General features: G+C 48.3%; 1 protein-coding gene across 1 annotated transcript in view; it reads right to left on the reverse strand.

The window, feature by feature from the left end:
- Nucleotides 1-1,711: 1,711 nt before the first annotated feature.
- Nucleotides 1,712-24,877, reverse strand: part of ACAP3 (ArfGAP with coiled-coil, ankyrin repeat and PH domains 3) — a 93,603-nt gene continuing 70,437 nt past the window's right edge. Inside the window, exons 18-26 of the mRNA XM_073316342.1 lie at nt 24,650-24,864; nt 23,963-24,067; nt 23,461-23,556; nt 19,305-19,397; nt 18,521-18,741; nt 17,717-17,826; nt 16,626-16,736; nt 16,438-16,499; nt 1,712-4,101 (exon numbers count right to left, since the gene is read on the reverse strand). Coding sequence (XP_073172443.1) covers nt 3,995-4,101; nt 16,438-16,499; nt 16,626-16,736; nt 17,717-17,826; nt 18,521-18,741; nt 19,305-19,397; nt 23,461-23,556; nt 23,963-24,067; nt 24,650-24,864 — 1,120 coding nt within the window. The 3' untranslated portion in view covers nt 1,712-3,994. The remainder of the gene's footprint in view (nt 4,102-16,437; nt 16,500-16,625; nt 16,737-17,716; nt 17,827-18,520; nt 18,742-19,304; nt 19,398-23,460; nt 23,557-23,962; nt 24,068-24,649; nt 24,865-24,877) is intronic.

A 24,877-nucleotide genomic window follows, 5' to 3' on the forward strand; every position in this document is an offset into this window, starting at 1 on the left:
AGAACAAATGGATATAAACTGGTCATTGGGAAGTTTAGACTTGAAATTAGATGAAGGTTTCTAACTGTCAGAGGAGTGAAGTTTTGGAATAGCCTTCCAAGGGAAGCAGTGGGGGCAACAGACCCATCTGGCTTTAAGATTAAACTCGATAAGTTTATGGAGGAGATGGTATGATGGGATAACATGATTTTGGTAATTAATTGATCTTTAAATATTCATGGTAAATAGGCCCAATGGCCTGTGATGGGATGTTAGATGGGGTGAGATCTGAGTTACTACAGAAACTGGGTATCTGGCTGGTGAATCTTGCCCATATGCTCAGGGTTTAGCTGATCGCCATATTTGGGGTCGGGAAGGAATTTTCCTCCAGGGCAGATTGGAAGAGGCCCTGGAGGTTTTTTGCCTTCTTCTGTAGCATGGGGCACGGGTCACTTGCTGGAGGATTCTCTGCTCCTTGAAGTCTTTAAACCACGATTTGAGGACTTCAATAGCTCAGACATAGGTGAGAGGTTTATCGCAGGAGTGGGTGGGTGAGATTCTGTGGCCTGCATTGTGCAGGAGGTCGGACTAGATGATCATAATGGTCCCTTCTGACCTTAGTATCTATGTATCTATGAATCTATCTATGAGTAGGAGACCACTTAAAATGAAAATGACCCCTTATGATTAACAATCTCTTTCATCTCGTATTTAGGCTGGACACTCTGGTGACTTTCTCCAGACCTGAGGAAAAGCTCTGCCAAACTTAAAAAAGTGTCCCTTCTGCCAACAGAAGTTGGTCCGCTCACTGATATTGCCTCACCCACCTTGTCTCTCTCACCCTTGTTTCTGTCATTACACCAGATAAGAGAAAATGGTACTGAATAGTTCAGCAATAGCCCAGGTCAGGAGGGACATAGAGTTGTTACCCATTTGTTGCCTGTTTGGTAACCTACATTAAATGAGCTTCTGGTCTTTGTCCAGTCGTTGATGTTATTGCAACAGCACTGAGTAGTCTCAACCGTGGACCAGGACCACATTGTGCTAGACACTGTACAAACGCAAAGCAAACGGACAGTCCCCAGAAAGCGTATAGTCTCAGTTCCCAGTAGACTATCTATCTATCTATCTATCTATCTATCTATCTATCTATCTATCTATCTATCTATCTATCTATCTATCTAATCTTTTGATGTACACTCATCTTTCCCAGCTGCAACGGGGGATCACAGTTGCAGAGACAAAAGAAGAAAACATTCAGGGTCATAGCTGTGGATAGGGACCTAGGAGCTCATGGTTCTCTCATGGAGTCTAGTGGTTCTCCAGTTCTGGTACTTTAGGCTGGTACTCTATCTCCTCTTCGCCTCGCCACGGAATCTGTCCTTTTTTATTTCATGATTGAGCATGTACAATTATTTCCACCACTAACCAAGGAGACTCTGGAACGGAAACAACCTTGAGGTGAAAGCCTGGCTCCACTGAAGTCAATGGCAAAACTCCCATTGACTTCAATGACGTGGCTAGGCTTTTCCTTAATCTGAATCAAACATGCCAGCTACCCAAAAAAGTTGGGAGCCCTGCATCTCCTTGGAGGAAAATTCATTTGCCCCCCCCCGACTTCCAGCCATAAACAAGTGCCTAATAAATCTCACGTTATAAAAACCCTCTCCAACTAAAATGCTCCATTTGTTTACAGAGGCCTAGACTGGAAAGAATGAGGAAACACGCCTGGTTTTCGAAACAAAAATTCTCATATTTTACTTCCAATTAATAGGTATCACTTGTATGTGAGACTTTTCCATTCCCCCTTATTTAAAAAATACATTTCTTCTGCCTTACGATATATTACATTTCAGCCTGTAAACACGGTTTATATACATCATTCTGACAATCCACTTTAATTTGTCATGGTGCCTATACCTGTATAGTCCACACATAACCCTTTTTATAGCGATGAAATAATATTACAGGTAAAAAAATAGTCATGAAAGCCATGCCGTACAGGAAGAGTTCTGCTCTCCTAGCGTTGCGACACACAGTAGGCATGAGCTACAAAACTCTTCAAGGGGGCGAGGGCCAGGTTCTGTTTTCAGATCTGCATGCACAGCTCCCATAGTATAATTATGATAATAGTACATAGGGCTTTTCACCCAAGAGTCTCAAGGCACTTAACACACGAGGCACACACAGAAGTGAAGTGATTTGCCATAGGCCACGCAGCAGGCCAGGAACAGAATCCAGGTCTGTTAAATCCGAGTCTGGGTCTCTAGCCATTGAGCCACACAGCCACTAAAAGGCATGGGAAGCTGCATGTGGGTGGCGGTCAGCCTACAGTGTATTAGAGTGTGTGGGGGCGATGGAAAACCAGCCATGCAAAGTAGTGCAACGGGCCGTTGGTGCTGTGCCATTCTTAGCCAAGTGGAGCTGACTAAACTCACTTCATTTGCAAATCTGGTTCAGCAGCATAAGACATCAGCGTCTTTGGCAGTGTGCTGGCCCAGGAACGTTCAAGCTCAGTTGGAAAAGTTGTGGTTTTTTCCAGTGAGTCCCCTGCATGCTGAAGTTTTTACTCCAGACAGGCCAGTACTGACAACCTGGATCCAGACACCGCACACACCCCTGAATATTCAGGTGTTTGAAACCAGATGCACAGCTGAATATTCCATCATGAACCCCTCTTTGGTTTCTCCTGCGCCCTGGGTTACCCCTCTATAACGGAAGGCAGAATATGCCCCAACAACATACTGCCTGTGGCATTCACAAATGTTTATCTTCTCATTTGGGTTTGGTACCGTGACAAATGAACCCCTTAGCCACACATGGCTACAACTTCTTTGCTGGTTGTACTTGTTACCACCTCTCTGATAACTTGGGTTGCTGGACAGAAACAGGTGGCAATTTTAGTCAAACCCTTATGGTTTTCATAGAGTCTAACACGAACTGTTCCCAAGGGGGAAGGGCTCAGAAGCTATATTCACTCCTACATCTGGCAGGAAGGAGCTCAGAGGATCTTCACACCCTATTCTCCAAGGGTAAGCCCCAAAATCCCTCTGTGCAGAAACCAAATACACAAGCAACACAGGTGAGACACTCTAGGTCCCCAAAACAGGCCCAACCTCAACAGAAAGTCATTTGTCGTGGCTTTAAACTCTTTGCGGCTGGGGTCTGCTGCTGCCTCGCAGCCGATATTCCATGTTTCTGAGGTGGTTGCCAGCCTGTGTCAACTTTGGGATGTTTTGACTTTTCTCCTTGATGAGTTATTCTGCATCCTTTGGGTTTCTAAACCAAAAAGGATAAAATCTGAGAATGAACCTATTCAAATACTAACCACAGCTCAGCAGGAATATCATCCCTGGAATGCGTCCCTCCCTAACGCAGAAAGTCACTTCTCTTCTTCCGGCATTTGCCCCAACTGACGTAAAGGACGCTGCTGCTGCCCTGGGCAAACCATTTTGCTGGTGTCTGTGTGAAAACGTCTCTCCGTTCCTGTCCCATGCTCCTGCTGTGTCAGCTTTGATATCCCAGTGGTGCAGCAAAAATCAGCTTTGCAGGGATTAACATATTCTGCAGAAAAGGTGCTTGGTTCCCCCTTTGCTACCCCTTATTTTTAGTGATGGGATGTGTGGCCCCCTACCTTTTAGTCATTAACAAACCGAAGGTCAAATCTTATTGACTTGAGCAGGCGTTTGGCCCGAGGGAGGCCCAGGGGCTGAGGGAGTGAACTGCAAAGAAGCAGGGATTTCTTTGCATAGTTGGTTCAGCCCTGTTTGGATACACTGGCTGGTTAGTCATGTCACCACGGGTCATTGGTCTGAGATGTGGATACAAAAGCAGCCACTGGAATAAACACTGCGTGGTGTTTGGACAGGGACCAGATGGCTGGGTCTTCCTCCAGTAGATGAGCCCAGCAGACCCATTCCGCCTTGGCAAACCGCTCCCCCTTCCCGCTCTCCCAGGGCTCTGGTAGCTCACAGCTGACTCTCCAGCCGAAGGCCTCGGAGGAGGAGGGGAGGGGCTATCTGCAGGAGTGGCTGAAGGGGAAGCTCCGCCGGTTGAGTTTCTCAGGGTCGTTCGAGGCCATGTGGGAGAACTCCCGGAAGATGTCGAGGTACGTCGCATCTCCTGCAGGGGAAGACAAGTTAATCCCGACATTATCCTTTGCACTTCTTCGATGCCTGGAAAAGGTGCTCAGCAGCTCTGAAAACCCAGCCCTATGCGCCCCCTCCCCAAAAAGGCACCCAGGATTAGCGGACACTTGGATGTTTTGGCCTGAGTGACTTGCTCCAAGCCACCCAGGAAAGTCCCTGACAGAGACGTGAATAGAGCCCAGGAGTCCTGGCTCCTAGCTAGCCCTGCACTGTTATTTAGCCACAAGGTCACCTTCTGACTTTGAACTCCTTGTACATAGGAACTGGTTTGTTTCTAAACTTTGATAGACCTACCCTTTATCACGACTCTTGCTTCTCACCCCGCTTTGGGATCATTCCCCCCCGCCCCCATCCATCTCTGACCATTGCTTTCTCGTTAAGTATCCAGGCACATGAGCCAGTAGAGGGCTGGGTTTGTTAAGGAGCCAACCTGGCAGCCCTCTACCCCGATACTTCTCCCCAGCACAGCACAGCCAGCCATGAAAGCTTCCCCCAATGGGCCCTGCCATTGCACCTCCCTGTGACCTGCAAGGACCACGGATAAGATGGTAGTTGGCTTGTAGTCCCTGACCTCTCGGCTGGCGCCCAGACGGGATGTTGGGTCGTGACGGAGGGTCGGGAGGGGGACACCTGTCCACCCATGCTGGAGGGAAACAACAACTCATTGCACATAGACCATCAAACGGCAACAACTTTCCGCGGCTGCCACGCCGGGGCTGGGTTGAAACGTCTGACCGAGGCGCGACGGGCGCGGTGTCCCAGCACCAAGGCCCAGAGCCGTCCCGGCTCCCTTGGCGTGTGCAAGGCTTCAGTGCAGATGCTCCAGCAAAGCCCCGCAGGGATCACTAGACACCTGCAGCCCGTTCATAATCCCAGTGCTGGCTGAGCCGTCCCTGCAGGGGCTGGGACTATTTCAATTTAGGACAAGGCTGCTAAGCTAACTTCCTCCTGTGACCACATCAGCATGCGAACCCAGAGGGAAACACACAAGGGCAGGGGGCCCCCACCTCGCCGTCTCCTTCCTGGGGTGTTGGTGCCAGAAGCAGGGTGAAGGGGGCTTGGTGCGAACTGCCTGACAGGAAGCCTACTCTCACCAAGGCCGCTCGATGGAAGCATCCAGTGCGTCTTCATTGCCTCCTCCCCGCTGCAGAGACAGACCGTGGCTGGGGAAGAGGCTACAGGGGTGCATGACGGTGCTCCCTCCCCAGAGTGAAATAACACAGCATCTGAGCCTTTCTCCCGGCCCCCGCCAGGGAGCTGTGTGCACTCGGTCTGGTTTGTCACAAGCGACGTTCTCCCTGCAAGGTGTGTTTAGTTGTATTGATTTAATGCCCGGCTCACTTGTGGCTTCCAGCCACTAGGCTGCATTGGGCAGCGGTGCCACGTTGGCCTCCGCTCCTCACCAGGCCAACTCCACCGGCCAGTGGGTGGGTCGTCAGCTCCTCTCGGACCCCTGAGGGGCGCACGCACGCACCACTGCCTGCCCGAGCACTTGGGAGAGCACACAGACTGCGACTGGGCCCAGCCATTGTCCAGGGGGTACCTGGAGGGAGGCGGTGTCTTGCCTCCAGGCTGCTCCCTTGTGCACATGCGCGAGTCTCTTGGGGAACAGTCTCTTGGCTTGTTTAGGTTTAAAACTGGTGCATGTTACCGAAGCCCTGACGTGTCAAGGACCCGGGTCTGTTCCCCTCCCGGTCCGTGTGAGGAGCAGCCGTCTGCTGAACTGTTCCCACTGAGTACTGGTAGGTCGGGAGTGACACCGTCTGATAGCTCCAGACAGCCTTGGTCCCAGGCCGGGTTTTTCTCCCATGGATCTTTGCTCCCTGTGGCAAGGTTTCTGGCCTTTTTCAATGTAATCTGAATTGCAGAGTAGCTGTGCTCTCCCGGAGATGGCTGGAGATATGGGCATGAGCATATGCCACGAGCCAGCAGTGAGTAAACTGAATCCTTATGTGAACATGAAGTCCCCACTCATTACTCCACAAATGGAGTTTCTTCTTTTAAAGTTATGGACTCAGAGTGTAAGCTCTCTGGGCTAGGGGGTACGTTATGCATCGGTACATTCCCCTGGAACAATGGACTCCTGCTGCTCCTGCCAATCAAATCAAATAATAATAATAATAATAATAATATGGAGCTCATTTCCAGCCAAGCCTTTGCTGGGCTTGCACTCTCACTGATTTACAGGGGTGAGTGGGAATGCCTGGATTCTTGTGCCTGGTTCCCAACCAGCTACGGGGGCTGCACTAAATGCTAAATCTCAAAACAATCTAGAGGCCAGACCCATCGCTGGCGTAACTCGGCATAGCCCCCCTTGAAGTCAGTCCAGTGTGGCCCTGGAGGTCCAGGTAACGGAGTGGGCTGCATTCTCTTTTACCCTCAACTCTCCAGGGCTACTGTCCCCAGACCCCTGCAGATTTTCCGCTGTCTGCACTGGCTTGAACAGCTGGGTGTTCTACCCAATTGTGGCTAGTGCGACCCCCCAAACAGATAGCCTTTTACATACATCCCACCCCTGGAGAAGAGTTTACTTTTGTGCCTGCCTGCTCCCTCTCTGAACGAAGGATGTCACCTTCCTTTCTTATAGACTATCTAGATGAGCTTTTCCTACGAAGGGAAGATTAACTCTTTAGAGGCTGGAGTCCCAGTTCTCAGAACGGATGTGCTAATGCACAGCGCACAGGTGACAATAACAGGGGAGGCTTTGGATTGATTGAGCCCTTGCAGGTAAAATGGACAGAAGCAACTTCAGGGGAATCATAACGTTCACAGGCAAATCCACTTGCATTCAGAATATTCATCAGTTACTCAGAAGGGCCCAGAGCCTCAATATTATGGTGATGGTTGTGATGATAGATAGATAGATAGATAGATAGATAGATAGATAGATAGATAGATATGGGGGGAGAGACATCTGGCCAGATGTAATGCCCCAGGATCAGGGTATTGCCAGGGATGGGACGGGTTGCAGAGTATCACACCTTGGGCAGGACTGTATGAAGAGTTCATTCCAGAAAGGCACCGAAATCCAATTCAGGCTCCTCTCTGTCTCTCTCTCTCTCTCTTTCTAGCATTCACATTTATTCCAGCTCTTTTGCACCACCTGAGCAGTGCTAGATCTGACAAACACTAGTACCCGAGCAGCCAGATTTCACATGCTGAGAAGTCCCCAGGCGTGGGGAGTTCTCAGCTGACACAGAGCCATTGTCACCAGCTCCTTCACCACCTCGCCAAGTCCCACTCTGCACTGGCATGGGGAGAAGATATGGCTGGAGTATACACTTCTCAAGCTATGCTCGGCTGGCATATAGTCCCTGAGAGACCATAGCCAGCTGGTGTAAGTTAGAACAGCTCCCAGGCTGTTCTTACCTCTTCCAGGGCTCAGAACAGTGCCGGCCCTCCCTGGGAATCATAACTGTCTCACTGAAAGGCCCCCTTCTTTGCAACGTCCAGGGGTAACTGCGAATGTGAGCCAGTAATCCTACAACCCACTTGGATCCCAAAATAATCAGACTGAAATCCCCCCAAAGCAACAGTTCATTCGCAAATCCTGAGCTGGCGGAGGACTGTCTGGTTTCCCTAACTCACATAGGGTGAGTTTCACTAGCACTCACAAGTGCGGTGTTGGGCCAGATTTTCTTCTGCCATGCACCTTTGTGGTGCACCATTTACACTCGTGCAAAGTGCATGTAAAAACGCTGCCAGATTACAAGGGTACCTTTTCAAACCCATTTTGCACAGATGTAAATGGCAACACGAGCTGCAAGGAGGGAATCAGGCCTGGTTTGCTCACTTGAAACAGACGGTGTCTCCACCTACTAATCCTGGGGTAAACCAAGGAGTGGTGACTTCATATCTTATAAAGAGAAAGTGCTGTCATTTCTAACATAGGGGTTACTGGAGGGGCTGGGATCCTGTCTCTGACAGTAGCCCAAGTTGGATTTGTCTGCAGGAGGCATGGAGCTGCCATAATGCACTTGAGGTTGCAGGTTTTTACATCATCAGAGCGCATTTCTTCTAGATCCCTACAAATGAATCACGCAGTGGTGATTTCCAGCACCTTTAGGTATATGTCAAGGCATCCTGTCACTAAGCTCACAGGGGCTGCCACATTGGAAAAGACCGCCGCCCCCCCGGTGGTCCATCTATTCCAGTATCCTGTCTCCAACAGCTAATAATGAAATGATCAGAAGAAGGCGTGAAGCTGCCATAATGCAGTTTGATATACCATGGTAGCAAATTGCACTCCATTGGTGATTAACTCATATAATCAAACAGGAAGCTTGAAAACTCATAAGTTTTGTTATTGTTAACATAAAGCCCCATTCAACTCCCAGTGAAGTCACTAGGAACACTCCTATTGACTCCAGTAGTAGCTGGATCATGTCCACAAGCACTGATGTAGTCTTATTCAGATAGATAGCTAATTATATAGTTTTGAAAATTGCTCAGTTATCTGTTTCAATAATATTCTGAGGCATCCAGTTCCACAGATTAATTTTATCTCAGCTACCTATCTGGCCCCCATTATTGTAGAAATGTCTTAGTCATTACCTGAGTATCTCACAATCTTTAATGTATTTATCCTCACAATACCCTTTCGAGGGCAGGGTTCTGCTGTTATCCCCATGGCACAGATGGGGAACTGAGGCCCAGAGAGATCACGTGATTTGCCCAAGGTCACAAAAGAAATCTGTGGCAGGGCAGGGATTTGACCACAGGTCTCCAAAGTCTAGGCTAGTGCCCCTAATCCTTCCTTTCTATATGCAATGGCCTTGCCATTTTGGGGGGAGGTGGAGACACAACCAGGGATGAGGACACGTGAGATAACTGTAATGATCTTTCCCATATTAAACTGTTCTGACTGTCCTCATAAATCCACAAACCCCACCCAATTTAAAAAATAGATTTGTTTGTCCCACCAGAACAAGTGGAGCTAATAATTCAACGTAGTGTCTGCGTTTCTCTGCTGCTCTGAGAGTGATGGAAACCTTGAAGTAGGAGACATCTTCCAAAAGGCACCTGCGATTAGATTATCTGATGGTAAGCAAAGGACAACAACCTTGCGACTGAAGTGGCTTTAAAGTGCTCAGCCTGAGGGTGGGAATGTAGGATTTTAGCTGTGTTGCAAGGCCTCCTTTTCCAGGACTGATCGTATGCTGGATAAGTTAAATAAGTACTTAAAAAAGACACAGTAGGGGATATTTTGAATCGGCCACCTTTGACCCAGTGTCCCTTTCAAGTGGTTTGAAATCACGATGTTATCACAGGATAGTGCTAGGGACGCTTAACCAGCCACTCAAAAATGCAGAATATTTATGTGCCATTCCACTCTGTTTGCTGACGCAGTTCAGCCCGTGGCTTGCAGTGGAAGAATAACAGGTCAAAAGGGGATAATATCGTAGCTACAGTTAATACAGGCAAGAGACCCTCAGTAAATAAAACGAGCCAAAGCAGAAGGAGGTAAGGAGTTTATCTAGATTTTTATTAAGAGTGTTTCAGGAGACAATAGAGGGTGGAAGGGGGGAGGAAAAAGCTGACACCATGGCAACGGTTTGAAAATTGTACAAAGATAATAACATATAGAATAGTCAGTTCCATAGTTATACTCAGTACAGATTGTAGAGGCAAAGGGGAAATAAAAAAAAAAGGGTCACCAAGTTGTATGGAAAGCAGGCAAGTGAAGGAGATTAATATGCGATAGCGTATTTACAGCAAGGGTAAGTCCCGTGTACAGCAGCCCCAGCTGTTAGTGCATCCAGAGCCTATTAAACAAACCACACCTAGCAGCTTCGACTTGGCTGAAAGATCCTCTTTCTTTCCGTGCTGTTTAGGTAGGAAGTGATGGAGTCTCGGGCCAGGCAAGAAGCCGGTTGGGCTTTGCTCCCCAATGGCTCGAAAGCCTTCATTCAGGGCTGCCAGTTAACATAACCTTGCACTGATCCAAGCTTATCCCCCTGGGATTTATCCTTCCTTGGCTCCGGCCGTGGGTCTGACCCAGAGGGGTCACACGTCACAGGACTAATACACCCTGACATTCATGTGCTGTTTGATGGACGTGATGGATGGAAGCTGAGCTGAGATGGTTTTATACAAACGGGGGTCGGTGCAGCAGAAGGCAGCAGCCCGGTTCTTCCAAAAATGCACCTTAATGGAGCACATGGATGTACAAACTAAACAATTCCCTAGCTATTGGGGAGACGCTAAGAACTGAGACTCATTTAGGGAGCCCCGGGCTCCTTGCCTGGCTGACCCTTCTCTGCCATCTTACTCCTGCACTAGAAATCGATGGGTTCTGTTAGTGCCCTGCAAACTGACATTCATGACTCTGCTACGTTCAGGAACCGTGTGACAGCCCCCCACCCTTTCCCCCTCCCACACATATCTGGCCACCTGACAGCCCCATCTTCCCACCGACTCCTTGTCTTTCAGTTTAAGAGCCTCATTCCCACACTCTGGTGATGCAGCGACTGCAGACTTCAGGGCTTGGACCGTTACACATCATATTCCTATGGAAACAGCACTCGGTATTTTGGTATCTTTATTTATTTTTTTCTCGTGTCCTTTCAAACTCCCATTCCCCTTCCCCTCCCGCCCTTTCATCATCACATCTCTCCACACACACACACACACACACACACACACACACGCACACGCACAAGTTTGTCATCAGCTGATCAGTTGTTTAATATAACATTTAGTCTGTTCATGCTTTTTTGCCTTTGGATGAAAGCACGGATGCCCCGGGGTTTAACAGACAGGACTGCAGCAGAATGGCACAACACAGCATTCCTGGTCGTATGGAAGGAGACAGCAACAGCTGTGTCCATTAATCTGAGGCTACTGGAGGCCTCTCAATGCATTTCTTTAGGAGTATCCATTTTTCATCGTGTGGAAATAACACTCAAATTTTCCAGTCTGAGATGTTGCAAATGTCAGAGAAATGACATCCGATGAAGTGAGGTGTAGCTCATGAAAGCTTATGCTCAAATAAATTGGTTAGTCTCTAAGGTGCCACAAGTACTCCTTTTCTTTTTAGAGAAATTCATGCTCATCTCAGTCTCAGTTTGCCAACTCTCATGCTTTACAAGCACCAATATTTCTCCCCTTGACGGAATTATTGGAAGGAATGGCAAGGCACACAGACTCAGCTTATCATGATTAATATTAAAATAATGAGTGTGTGGAGTGGGGGGTAGTTTCTCTGGTTTAGATGGCAATTTGCCAGTTTGTACACACATTGAACAGAGAGTATAATCTCAATCTGCAAGTCTTTTGTACCCATCCAATCTAGAATTGAAGATGTGCTTAAAATGCAAAATTCAGACCCTCCAATTCAAGTATTTGGATCCAGGATGTTGGGTTGGCCACAATATAGTTGGAACAAATATTCAAAGCTTGTCCCAGATCTCAAATACCCCAAAAGCATGAGAATCTTCAGTTTGGAGATCAACTTTTGGGCCCATCTATGTTGAGGTAATACCCTGGGTGTCGCTTTCTAGACAAAGGCAAATCTGTTCACGTTAATCACAGTTGCAACCAAGTTACTGTCATGTATGTAATGTACAAACTCTTTGAAAAGAAGAGCTATAAAGGAAGAATGACAGAAATTTTGGCATTAGAAATTTCAAATAAGATTGTACAACACTCAGAGAAATGTATCCATATTTAAAGAGAAAAAAAAATAACCCAGTGACTTTATGTCTAGACTCCTGTGTAGCCTTACTGGCTCTTTGCTTTGCCGAAAACAAACTTTATGTACAATTTCCCCAACACTCCCTCCCTCCCAAACCCCAAAACACGCGCACGCACACATTTCTCATTCCAAAAAAAAATAAAATAAACTAAACATAGAAAACATTGCAAAATGTCTCTTAGACATCGTTTTTTCCCCGGAGAAAAACATTTTGTTTTAGAAACTGCCAGATTTGTTAAGTGTCCTACCCTATCTCAAGCTGTGAGGCATCAGGTGCCTTGCATTCTCTTTACAAGAAAAAAAAAAACCAAAAAAAAAAAAGAGGAAAAGAAAAAAAGAAAGGGAAGTGGGGAGAGGGGAAAAAAAGTCAAGTTTAAAAATATAGGCCCTAGTAACGTTACAAAAAAATCCTGACATTAAATACAGCCAAACTGTATCGAATGAAAATTGCACTAGTCCTCTGGGCATCTCAATAATAAATTAAATACTTAACAATTTTACCGATTAAAAAAGACAGCACAAAATCCATAACAAAAGAACATAAAAAACCCAATACTGTAAGTAGGAAAAGTGCACAAAGTTGCTTTATACATTGACTCTAAATAAAGTACCGATACATTTTAAATAGATAAATTGTCTTGCCAGACATACTGCTTTTTGTGTCAGTATTTACATATTCTTTAACCACGTTTACTGGGACAGTAAGTGATTCCAAGCTTGTACGTTCCAAACCATACACTATTGTTCTCATGAGTCACTAATGTCGACTGTAAAATACAATGGCCTGGAGTGAACAAGCCACGCCTTCAGATCTCACTGGTTTATAGAAAGGATCAGCCAAATTTCTAACTCCTCTTCAGAGTCAGAAAACTGATTGGAGCCGATTAACACCGCATGAGGGAAAACGTTTCCAGCAACCACCAGGCTGGGTTTCATTAACGCAGGGTAAGAGCAGGAGGTTTAATGATCAACGTGTTGTTTTTTTTCTTTGGCGTGTCCTGAAATTTTCTAGTTTTAATTCAATATTGCCTTTTTCTAGGGGAGGACATGGCTTGAAGGGAACCACATGCGGGCGAGCAAAGGTTTTGTGCAGATTAGCCTTTCTACATAAAATGGGACGGGATGGGATAATCAACAAGTCTTAATTACAGAGAAGCCGCCTGTTCCTAAGCCAAGATAAGCAGCAGATATTCAGCTGCACATGGATTGGTTCTTGCATAGTCCTGAGCCCTCTGAGCCCAATCTAGCAAAGCACAGAAGTACAGGCTGAAGTTTAAGCACGTGAGTATTCCTGTTGGAGTTAAGCATGTGGTTAACTGTGTCGCTGGTCTGAGGGCAGAGTGCTCAGCACTATATATATATAACAGTTTCATGGTAATTTGAGGAGGACAACGGAGTTTCACTGTTGGGCAGTTTCTTAAACCATCACAGATCCGCACAGATGGCGATACCATCAAGCAGAAAATTTCACACCAAGGAGTTGTGAGTCCAGGGTTTTGCTCAACAGGTTTCTGATCTTACTCACACTGAACTCAACAGCAAACTTCCCTTTGACCTCAGTGGGAGCACGCTCAGGCTGTAACTCAGTCGGAGGTGTCAGAGGAAAAGGTGATGCAATAGAAGAGGTCAGTCTGTTTTCAAGCTGTTTACACCTAACGTGATTTGGACAGGTGAGAAGGCAATGGTGTGGAGTGCAGAGAAATGAAAGGTTATGAGGTCAGGCATCACGAGAACAGATGGTTTATACCCTTAGTGGTTCAATGCTGAAAACTCCGAAGCTGAAGTGGATGAGGGATATGGAGAAGTGCTGGGTCAAACGCAATCGCCTTCAGCACCCCGCTTAACAGAAAACAAGAACCTCAACGGAGGGCATTGTAAGTGCTAATCAAAGGGAAACATTCCAACCCCAGAGGAGGCCACCTCTACAATACTGTGTGCACTTCTAGCTACGTTAGACATGATAGATACTGGTGTAAATCTGGAGTCACTCCACTGACTTCAAAGGAAGTGACTCCAGATTTACACCAAAATCAGAATCTAGACACCAGGAAGTTGCCCCCTGAATTACAGGGACTAAACTATCAATGTCCATTCTTTGTACTTAAAAGGTAACAAGTGACCATTTCACTACAAAAGGTCCAACCCTGCAGGCTTTACTCATGAAGTCTGTGGGCTTTTTGCCTGAGTATGGCATTAGCAAAGACTGCAGCATTTAGCCTCTAGTAAGTACCACGATAGGCATCCTAAAGCCTTTACTCAGCATGCACTCAGAGAAGAGTTCGGAGGAAGGACTGCCTAAGTATGGATTGCATAATGGTGTCAGAACCAGGCGCTGTGTGATTAAAAGGGATAGTGCAGGTGGTCCAAGGTTTACTGTGGGTCCCACCAAGTGTACAGGGCAGGAAGACAGCAGCACTATGTAAATGCTGAAGACTTACATAATCCAGCCTTGGTAATGGCATGTTATGTAAAGAGCACGGGCGTGATCTCTGTGCTTGACAGGAGGGCGTGTAAATGGAGAAGGAACAGCGGAGGGCTGGAGAGAATGGGATTTTATACTGAGGGGTGGAGGGGGGAAGCCATCCAGAGTCTGCTCTTGTGGTAATCTGGAGCAACTCCAGCAAACTCAGTAGGGTTATTCCAGATTTACAGCACATGGGTGTAACTGAGATGCGATCTTGGAGTTCAGGGAGTGGCCGTCCCACAGTTTCGAAGGGAGCAGACAGGAAAGAAGCCACGAGGGAAGATAGGAAGTGGGTGGCACAGCTTCAGGACATACCCGACCCCACTGAAGTCAGTGACAACACTTCCCTTGACTTCCAAAGGAGCAGGATCCAGCCCTTTAGCTGAGAAAGGACTTAAAGGAATTGGGTGGCGTTTCTTCACTGTTCTAGCCCTGGATGTGCGGCATAGATTTGAGTGGAACCTGCTTGCTCGTGCTGCACCTGAGGACAGAAATATGCCCACAGAGAGCAACCAGCAGATGTATAACTTACCAAGGGCAGCAGCTGGTATGTGGAGCAGGGCTTTTATTAAAGGAATTGGACAAGTATTTGATGGAAAGAAATATTACGGTGTATCACTGCTAGCTTAACTGAGGGGATAGGAAGTCTTCCTGGCCTCTTGTGTTCCTGATTAAGAATTTCAGCCTTCAAGATCCTGAGCTTCTCCTGTTAGGCACCAAGAGCCCGCAAATTCCATTGGCTTGAATGGCATTTGGGGTACTCAGCGCTCAGTGGGACTGGACTCTTAAAGGAGCACAGTGAGGCTTTCCATGGTAATACACAGTCACAGGTTGGGCTTCCAATTTTATACACGAGCTCCAAGCCCTCTGAAGAAATGACAGCATGGTGACAGTATCTCTGCTGAAACACCGTGAGCTCATCGAAAACACAGATCATAAAATCCAAAGTGGCTCGGAGTAAAAACAGGTTCCCCCTCCCCTCCAGCAAAAAAAGAAAAACCAAAATAATCCTTCAGTAAATGGAAATGGAGCAATCCGGATTCCCTGGACCTGCTGCAGAAATGCCCTGCTCGCATGCATCAGCATGAGGGACGACAGCATTTAGGGACACGCATACAAATAGAAATCCCCTTCTCAGAAAGGGGCTAAGTAGGAAATCTGACCAGGGAAAAAACCCAGCTGCTTGAGTTAGCCACTCAAGCTGTGGGTGTCTGATTTTAGTTTTCTTCCCTGGCACACAACCCATCGCCGGCGATGAGACTCTCCTGGCCACAAAAAATTAGCCTCACTGCTTCAGTAACACTAACCACATCGCACCCTAGTCCAGGAAGCAGCTGAGCTATGGCTTTGACCAGCTAGCTACTGTTGGCTTAAAAAAGGGAGCTTTGCTGGTTTAAACCTGAGAGCATGTAAGGTGGGCGGCCATGTCTCTCCCTCCTGCCCCATACCGTGTGCCTTTTGCAGCAGAGGATCTCTACCTGCAGCTTGCCTCCTCCAGACTTAAGAGGCCCCCGCATTAGCATTTTAAACCGGATCTGACAACTTCCCAACCTTGCAGTCACCCCATTTGCTAACGAGTCCTTCAAGTTGCTGAGCACCATTGATAAGAGAGGGCTCCAGCAACGGCACACTGTCCAAACAAACTTTGTTCATACGATAATTCGGGTGTAGGGCCGATCTACAGCGCTACAAATACACAGCGGGTTCCAAACATATCATCCAGCTGTATCGTTGGTGATTTTCTTCTGCCAATAAAGGGTTTTCTTTTCTTTTTTTACACTAAACTCGTGTGCTCCCTGCACACTCAAATCCATGAGCCATGGTCTGTGGTGTGCCCTGAATCTCCTCCTGTGTGAAATTGACCGTCTCTAGTCAAGCATGAGAATTACACACTAACACAAAGTTCCCTCTCCTTCCTCTGTGGCTCTTGGACTCTCTGCCGTAGGCATCAGAATCAGGCCAATCTGCAAGAAACACCAATATACACCAAAGGTGGGGCTCAGGCGGCATTCTTGAATTCAGCCCACTCAAGACAGCAAAGGAGAGGCAGGTGGGGAGTTGTCACTAACACTCATCTATATTAAGGCTGATGAACTCCTGTATACACTTCCTGTACTGGAGCTCAGTGGGGCTGTTGCTGGGATATTGACCTGGTTGTCCGAAGGGGCCCTCGGCTTCTCGCATCTCCTCGTTCATTCGAGCCAGACGCAGCCTAGAGGGAGAAAGAGGGAAAAAAGGAGAAGAGGTTTTATTATCCTTTCCTGACTAGTTTGGAGATTGCTCGCAAAGCTGGGGCCTAGCTCCAGCCGCAATATCCCCAAAGGTAGACAACACTTACAAGGTGACTATGTCTGCGTTGGCTGCCTGGACTGCAATGCTGAGGGGGTCTTGGCCATCCTCGTCCACTGCATGCTGGTTGGCGCCTCGCTTTAGGAACAAGCAGACCTGGCTGAAAATGGGAAATGAAAGACTTCAGAGCAGAAATACAGGTTCCCCGGCCGAACCACAACAGTGGCGCTGTGCTCACGGCTAGCCTGCTCTCCGGACAGGGGACGAGCTCCCGCTCAGGCTTTTGCAAAGGAGCAAAGGGTGTCAGAGTGGAGGCCAGTGTGGGTCTCTACATGAGTGACAGTGAGTGAGTGAATGGGGGACCCAAACCCCATTGCCCCACCCAGATGGCGCTAGTGGGTAGTGACACCAGATCATATGCAGCGTGGCCGCTATGCTCCGTGCTTGCCCTCGGCACAGGGGTGAATTTCACCCCAAAGGGTTACGTGTCCTCAGAAGCAGGGATGATCACACTTTTGCCTAACTTCAAACCCACCCAATTGCTGCATGACCGAACCGAACGTTCAACTTGAACTCTAACATTAGAGGATTCGTCCAGGACAAGCTCATAGTACACTCAGAGGAGCTGGGAAATGGGAGCAGAGAAGGGGAAAGGGGACAAATAAATCCACAGGGTGAAAAACGGAGCCGAGACTGGAGAGAATTTGGGGCAGGGACTGTCTCTGTGTTTGTACAGCACCTTGCACAACTGGAGTCCATGACTAGGGCTCCTACATGAACAATAATCATAATAAACGCAGCGAGCAGCTATGAATCAGAGCAGAAAGAGGAGAAAGAAACAGTCTAATAAAAATAAATCTATGCTGCTCTCCTTTCATTTATGCTGGTGCAAATCAGAAGTAACTCCACTGAAGTCAAGACCAGATCAGAGTCAGACCTACAGCATATAGGGTTCCATTTATGCCAGCCACGGGGGAATTGGGCTCTTCTATCCCTGACACACCAAACAGGCTGTTGTCCAGTAGCTAGAAAAACATGTGATTTTCAAATAATTGATTCACAAAAACCCAGCCGCACCAGCCCACTGGGGCTCTTCGGTGCAACCCAACCCGTGGGCTCGGGAGTGAGTGAGGGACTTACCCAGTGTGCCCCAGGTACGTGGCATGGTGCAGAGGAGCCCGGCCCCGGATATCTCTTTGGTTAACGTCTGCTCCGTTCTGGAGTAAAAATTCGCAGGCTATCAAGGAGCCCTGTTTAGAAGAGGGAGAGAAGTTTTGTTGAGTCCTGTTGCACTGCTGGATTGCTGATAAAAACCAAGGCTGCTCCGGGGAAGAGTCAAGCAGATCACACAGCATTCACAATGCGAATCCCATCCCAGGGCTGCCCCAGCAATGTCAGGCATATCAAGAAATGGAAAACCACAAAATAATCCATTACAGTTGGAGAGATAGACACGCAAGAATAAATATGCCCAAAGCAGCTCCAGAAGGGTCTCCCTCCTTGTCTTATCAGGCTAAACTCTCTGAATCCTCATCCGATCCCTTCCCCAAGAAGGGAAGGCTTCATTTTAAAGGGGGAGTTTCTAATTAGAAACAGCCAGCACTGGGGTTGGTACCTGGTGACATGCACACGGGTGATGTACAGGCCTCCCTCTGCCAATGCACCTGGACCTAGACTTCTGCACCCCCTGCTATCCCAGTGCTGGCCTCCACCTGCCACTCGGCCAATGCACCTCAGTCCTGGCCTGCAGCACCCGCTTTGATTCCAGTCCCAGCACTAGCCCCTTTGCAGTGTGAACAAACAGCCTCTAATGCCACCAAACTAGGCACACTTGGCATCTGAGACCGATTTAAACACAGGACTCTAGGGCATTAACCAGCTGCATTATCAGCTCTGCTGAACCAGCCCCCCAGCCTCCCCCAGGGTCTGCATAGCCCTACCTACCCCCATCACAGCTTGAATCAGAGGAGTTTTGTTTTCATCTTCGTCATTCACCCAGTTGACCTCGGCGCCATGTGCCAGGGCCTCTGCCATGACAGGCAAGTTCCTGGCCTGCGCTGCCTTGTAAATCAGCAGGCCAGGGTGCAACTCCCGCAGGTCCTCCAGGTCCGAGGCCTCCTGCTCTATCTCCGCCTCGCCGCTGGACTCCTCCGACACTTCGCACTCTGGCGGGGGGCGGGGAGGGGACGGAGAGAGAGGAGGGATGAGTCAACAGCACAGACCCCACGTCGAGCTTTGCCAAGGGGCTCCCCACTTTCCCATTCCTTCTGCCCCCTCCTGGCCTTGGGGCCTTGTTTACTGACGGGGGCTCAGGCCCCAAGCACACAGGGTGAAGGGGTGATCTCTTCCCCTTCTGGGGACCCCGGGAAGGAATGGAGCGACTATCCCCACCAGGGAAGAACCTGGGCAAGGCGTGGGCAACTCTTTGGAGAACCTCAGGGAGGGCTAGGGGGTGACACCTTCCCTCTCTAGAGAGCCCGGGCATAAAGGGTGGGAACTGCTCCTTGCTCTGGGGCTCAGGGCACGGCACACAGGGGTCACTCCCCTTGGCAACGCTGTGGGGAGATTACCACCCCCCTGGAGAGCCGACGGCCCCTCAGGGATGGTTATGGAGGTGCGCTGCTTGGCGAACCCGTGCCCCCCACCCCCACGTTTTGGTCAGGCATCCCTGAGCACGATGCAGTGCGGCACGTGCCAACGAGGCGACGCCGAGGCCCGTCACGCTCACCTTCCTCCGTGACGCTGTCCACCACTGAGCCGAACACCAGGACATCGGTGCTTCCGTCTGTGCTGCCGCCCAGCCCGCTGTCGCTACTCAGACCTGCGGGGCCAACAGAAGACAAACCGAGACCGTGTTAATATGCAGGCAAAGCCTGCTCGTGGCGTAGCAGGGCGCCCGTCTCCCCGGGCCTTCGCGGGACCCTCCAGCCTTCCCCGCTGCATCTCCTTCTGGCCCGAGCCCCAGGAGCGGGGCCCAGAGACTGGGTGGTGAACGGCCGGCAAGGAGCAGCCGCAGAGAGCACTTTACAGCGGGGTGTGCGGAGTCAGAAGCTGATAATGACAATGCTCTGCTTGTATCTGTAGCTGCCCTGGCTGTGCCCTCCCGAGCGCTTTCCCACCACCCTGCGGGAGTCACCGGCATGTGCTGACCCGTCACTGCCTGTGGTGGGTTAGCTTGCCCAGCTCCCTGGGCCGTTAGCTTATACTGTGCTTCACATCTGCCAGGGGCCGCCCCTCCTCTAATGAACCCTCGCAACGCCCTCTCCCCCTTGGGCTGCTAAATATCCCACGGTGGGCAAACATGTCACAGAAACTGAGGCACAAAGAGATGAAGTGACTTGACTGAGGACACACAGCACCTCCATGGCAGAGCCTTTTTGCACCCTGCCCCTGACTTCTGTGGAGGTGGCAGCTGAGAAAATGCCAAGGGGGCAACCCCCGTAGCCGGGAAGAAAGGTCTCCAAAGGGATGCTGCCCCTTCACTCACCCCTTACTGGCTCCGGGCATGAATCGCCTCCCCGAGTTTGTAATGAAACTCACAACTCGGGGGCCTAACCCAGCTGTTTGCCTCACTAGAATGTCTACCTATCTCTCTCTGATCTTCCTAAGGTACAACCCCTGAAGGGTCACATGCCAGTCAGCCTGACCCTCCCCACTAAGTCATGCCTAATCCTTTGTGTTTACACAGGATTCAACCAGATAGTGTCCGACACTTTGCCCCTTACACACAGCCCCCAAAACAAGATCCCCACTAAGTCATTCCTAAGGTGCAACCCCTGAAGGGTCACATGCCAGTCAGCCTGACCCTCCCCCTAAATCATGCCCAATCCTTTGTGTTTACACAGGATTCAACCAGACAGTGTCTGATACTTTGCCCCTTACACACAGCCCCCAGAACAATATCCAGCAAGCCCCGCAAGGACCATAGCTAATGTACGAGGAGACACCGGCTGGCTCGGAATGCCAGGGCAGAGCAAGGCGCTCGACTTTTAAGGAGGAGAGTCCCTGCCTTCAAGCGCACTGAACTCTATGTTTGTAGTAGGCACTCTCCTTCCCTCCTGGAAAGGACAGAACCTTCCGCTCCAGTTCCCACTGCAGTTACAGCTGCAGGCAAACCAAAGGAGAATCGTTCCAGGAACATAGGAGCCCACCAGACTGAATCAGATCTGAGGCCCACCTAATCCAGCAGCCAGCACCAGACATATCAGAGGAAGGTGTAAAACGGATGTGGGATAATCTGCCCCTCACATTAGGTCTCATCCTCATTGCAAATAATCCCTGAAATATGAGGTTTAATATCCCATCCAAAAATTTGTTGTCATTAATTATAACTCTGGGTATTCTTGATATCCACAAAAATGTCCCATCCCTTTGTGAATCGCTAGCAGAATGGGATGGTCCCGTAGAGATATGGGCCCAAACCAAAATCTCCAGGGTTTGGATATACCTGAATTTAGGATCCAGATCCAAATCAAGGTGCAAACTGGGCAACTTGGGCCCCTTGTGACTTCCAATGATAGGAGTCAGTTACTTCCACCAAGTTAACTCACAACCTCTCACTTCAGGATTCAGTGGTTGGAACAACTGTTTAAAGATGCAAAAAGGACACAGAGACACCTGAGTGATGTCCTGCTGCTGGCTTGGCTTCCCTTTAAATGCAACTGCATTAGCAATTTTTCATTCTGAATAAAGTATTGGCCAGTTTAAAAGCAGGCTTCTGATCTTGCAATTCCCTTTCAACACAAAATTATAATAAGACTTGGCAGTGTAACCAATAAAAAACAATTGCAAGAAACATAAAGAGAAAAATCAACCACCGTTAATTTATGAATGAAGTCATTTTGTGTTCGACATTTTGTTCCAGCCACTGACCTGTTACATCAGTGTAAAACCAATGATGTAAGTGGAATCACTCCAAACTTACACTGGGGTGACAGAACAGAATCTGGTCCAAATTTGTAAACATCAGGCACTTTATTCTTTGTCAGTGCTCTTGATATGCCATTGGGAAATTAGTAATAAATCACTTTTAGGAGTGACATAGATTTTTCATGGAGCGATGAACAATTTTTTCAAGCGTTTCTGTTTAGTATGCACAGCAGAAGGGTAAGGTTTGATTTCGTACTTGTTTAATATAAAGAACAAGTATTTACAGGGGTGGCTGATTGATTGTCAATCCACTGTCACTTTCTTGTACGCTAATGGTGGAAGGCTGTAAAAGCTGCTAAGTGCCTCCCACAGGGCACTTAGCATCTTGCAGAATCGAGTCCCAAGTTCTTTTCCTGCATAAAAAATGACGTACTCATAAAAGTGATGGTGTAATAGCATCATCCAAAGCCAGGTATGTTAGGGGCAAGAAAGCTTCCTTCCTTCAGCTCGGCCAATACATTCAATCTTGCCATGACACACACACAAGGATATTCCAGTGCTGGTGCTCCCCTGAGCACAGGGTCCCAGTTAGGTTGAATAGTGCTGTATGGCAGATTTGTTATAGGGACAATGCACCCTTAGACACAAGATCAAGAACATCAAACTCATTTCATTTCTGACCTTGAAGCAGGATTTGAGTCCCAGTTGTCAGAGGTGCCCAAAGGCCTGTGAACTCCTGGGCCATAACTACAGCAGGGAGGGTAATTCTTAGCATATAGTTTATTTGGTGAATTTTGCTTCTTTTCCCTTTTTTCCAAACTGTCCATGAATAGGCCCCGAGTTTCTCAAATTTCTTCATTATTCAAAATCATTTCTTGAAAAATGTCAGTGACTAATCCTTGGCCCCTGGATTGCTTTGGATTAGTTCCCTGCAGGTAATGGATATCCAAAAGACAAACTGTTTTGATTGGATTAGGCCTCAGAGGCTGTTTCTGTGCCTTTACTGGATGAGTGCAACTCTTTGGATCAGGTGTCCAATGTAAGAATTAAAATGTCACCTTGTGTGAATATTCTGCAATGTGTCATTTTCAATGTGCTGCTTTGACAAATGTTCCTGCCAGCAAACTCCTTGCAGTGTTTTGTAGAAAGCGAATGCAAAAGAGAAGCGAATGCAGCCAACCAGGCTAGTTTGTTAAAAATGTGAACCAATATTTGAGGAAAACTGTTTACAAGATTTGCCAACTCTGGCCAATAAAGGCCCCAGTTCTGCAATCGGATACACACCTGTGCCCGTGTGCAACCTCTTTGGCTTCAGCAGGATTCTGGATATGAGCAGGGGCAGAGGTCTGCCTCCATAGATATGAGTGGGGGATTAGGACCACGTGCACTAAGGGTTAGACTTCGTTCTCAATAACATCAGTGCAAATAAAGAGCAACTCCAATGAGGACAATGGAATTATTCCAGATTTACCCCAAGGGAGTGAGCGGCCCATGGCATGTACACAGAATCTGCCAAAGCACTCAGCACTAAATTAACTCTGCTCCCATGGAAGTCAGTGGTAAATCTACCATTGCCTTCAACGGGAGCAATGTTAGGATAACGCAGAGTGCTTTGGAAGAGTCCAGCGCTAACTATGCTGGTAGAAGGATCGTTTCAGTTTAGCTAAAAATTCTGAATCCAGGAGTTCCCTGAAAATTAGCTTCTCCTGATACTTGCTCTGGCATCTTTGGAGCCCGGACTCAGCAAAGCACTAAAGCATGTCTTTAACTGATTTCAGTGAGACGTAACATGTACTTTAAATTAAGTGTGTGCTTTGCTGAATCAGAGTCTAAAAAACTTCAGCTGTTTGCTTCACTAGAATGTCTACCTATCTCTCTCTGATCTTCCTAAGGTACCTATCACGGTGGTATCTGAGTTCCAATGATGTGATTGCAAAAAATACATCTAAGTTTTGGTTGGAACAAGTCATATCTTTGGGGCTCTTTTGCTGCTAGCTGCTATGGCGTCACCTTACCTCCGTCCAGGAGGAACGGCATACCGCTCCCACCGGGACCAATGCCACTCCAGGGGCCAGCTGCCAGCGGGTGCTGCATAGAGATGTGGCTGGCACCTAAGAGGAAGGTGGACGGAATGTGAGGGGAGTTAATCGTCACAAACACACAAAAAAAAAATGTTAGCAGTAAGACTTGCTAAAAAATAAAAAAAAGAAACAGCTGGTGAAATGCTCAGGTTGGGGGTAAAGAGCGCGAAAAAAATCCCATTCACCAAAATACAAACGCCTGGGATTGATTAGAAAGAGATTTTAAAAAACCAGTGGAATAAAAAGGGCAGTGGGTTGGGGTTTGTGCAAGTAACTCCCCATCACTCTCTTGAAACATTTCCCCCAGTGTGTGTGTGATTTGGTCACTTCTCCAGTGAGACAGATACCTTGCCGTTGGTCGGGTGCAATGCACATGCCCTAGAAGAGGTGGGAGGCAAAGACATGCCCAGAGGAGAGCTGTGTTATTTGTACTTACTGCGTGGTCCTGAGCCAGTGCCGGTGTCAAAGTACGAGAAGAGGGAGTCCAGCTCGTCGGGGCAGAAGAGAGAGTCTCGCCGGAATTTCCTCTCCAGAGTGGCAGCTGTTTGCAAGGAGGGATTTTTAAATATGGAGGAGGAAAAAAGACAATCCCATGGTCGCATTTGTACAATCTGAGCCTGAACGTCAAGTGTGCTTCAGAAGTGTGCAAATCTATGCCGATAACAAATGGGGAGCAGGGACGAGGGGGTAAAATCACCACCATCCCATGACATTTTGGGCAGTTGGTAACCCTAGGACTGTATTCTGGGCCAGCTGAGTAAAAACAGTAAAGGAGGTTTGAACCGAATGAAAGAACAGAAAGCTGTGGTGTAAAGGAAGCAAAAGAAGGGGCCTGCTGGTCACCTCAGTGTAATGGTCCCACCCTCTACTACTAAGAAGGCTGGTTAGGAAGATACAGCTTGTTAGGAAATTCCATGGGTGACCTGTGCAAAGGACATGCTGGGGCAGCAGTATTAGGTCTTATAGCCTCTGCAGGCTGCAGCCACTAGGGGGAGACAGGAGCACAGACATGTTATCAGATCCAAAATACCTACATTGAGGACAGCGCTACACACATGCAAGCACGCACAAAGGTGGCTGTAGCCCAGTTTATAGGAAAGAAAGGAGGGGAACGGGTTTCCACCTGATGAGAGCGGGGCCGGCGATGCATTTCCTGCCTCATGCCGGTACTTCCTACGAGCCGTAGGTGCTTTTGTGGTGCTGTTGTGTCGCTGGCATTTCTTCACACTCCAACGCCGGGGTTTCCTCTCGTTCTCCGCCAGGGCCTCCCCAGTAGGCAACTTCTTGAGGAACTTCTTCTCCACATACTTGACCTTGATCCAGGCTTCCTTGTCTTGCCTGAGGGCAGTGC

Source organism: Lepidochelys kempii, chromosome 18 (assembly GCF_965140265.1).
Source record: "Lepidochelys kempii isolate rLepKem1 chromosome 18, rLepKem1.hap2, whole genome shotgun sequence".
NCBI lineage: Eukaryota > Metazoa > Chordata > Testudines > Cheloniidae > Lepidochelys > Lepidochelys kempii.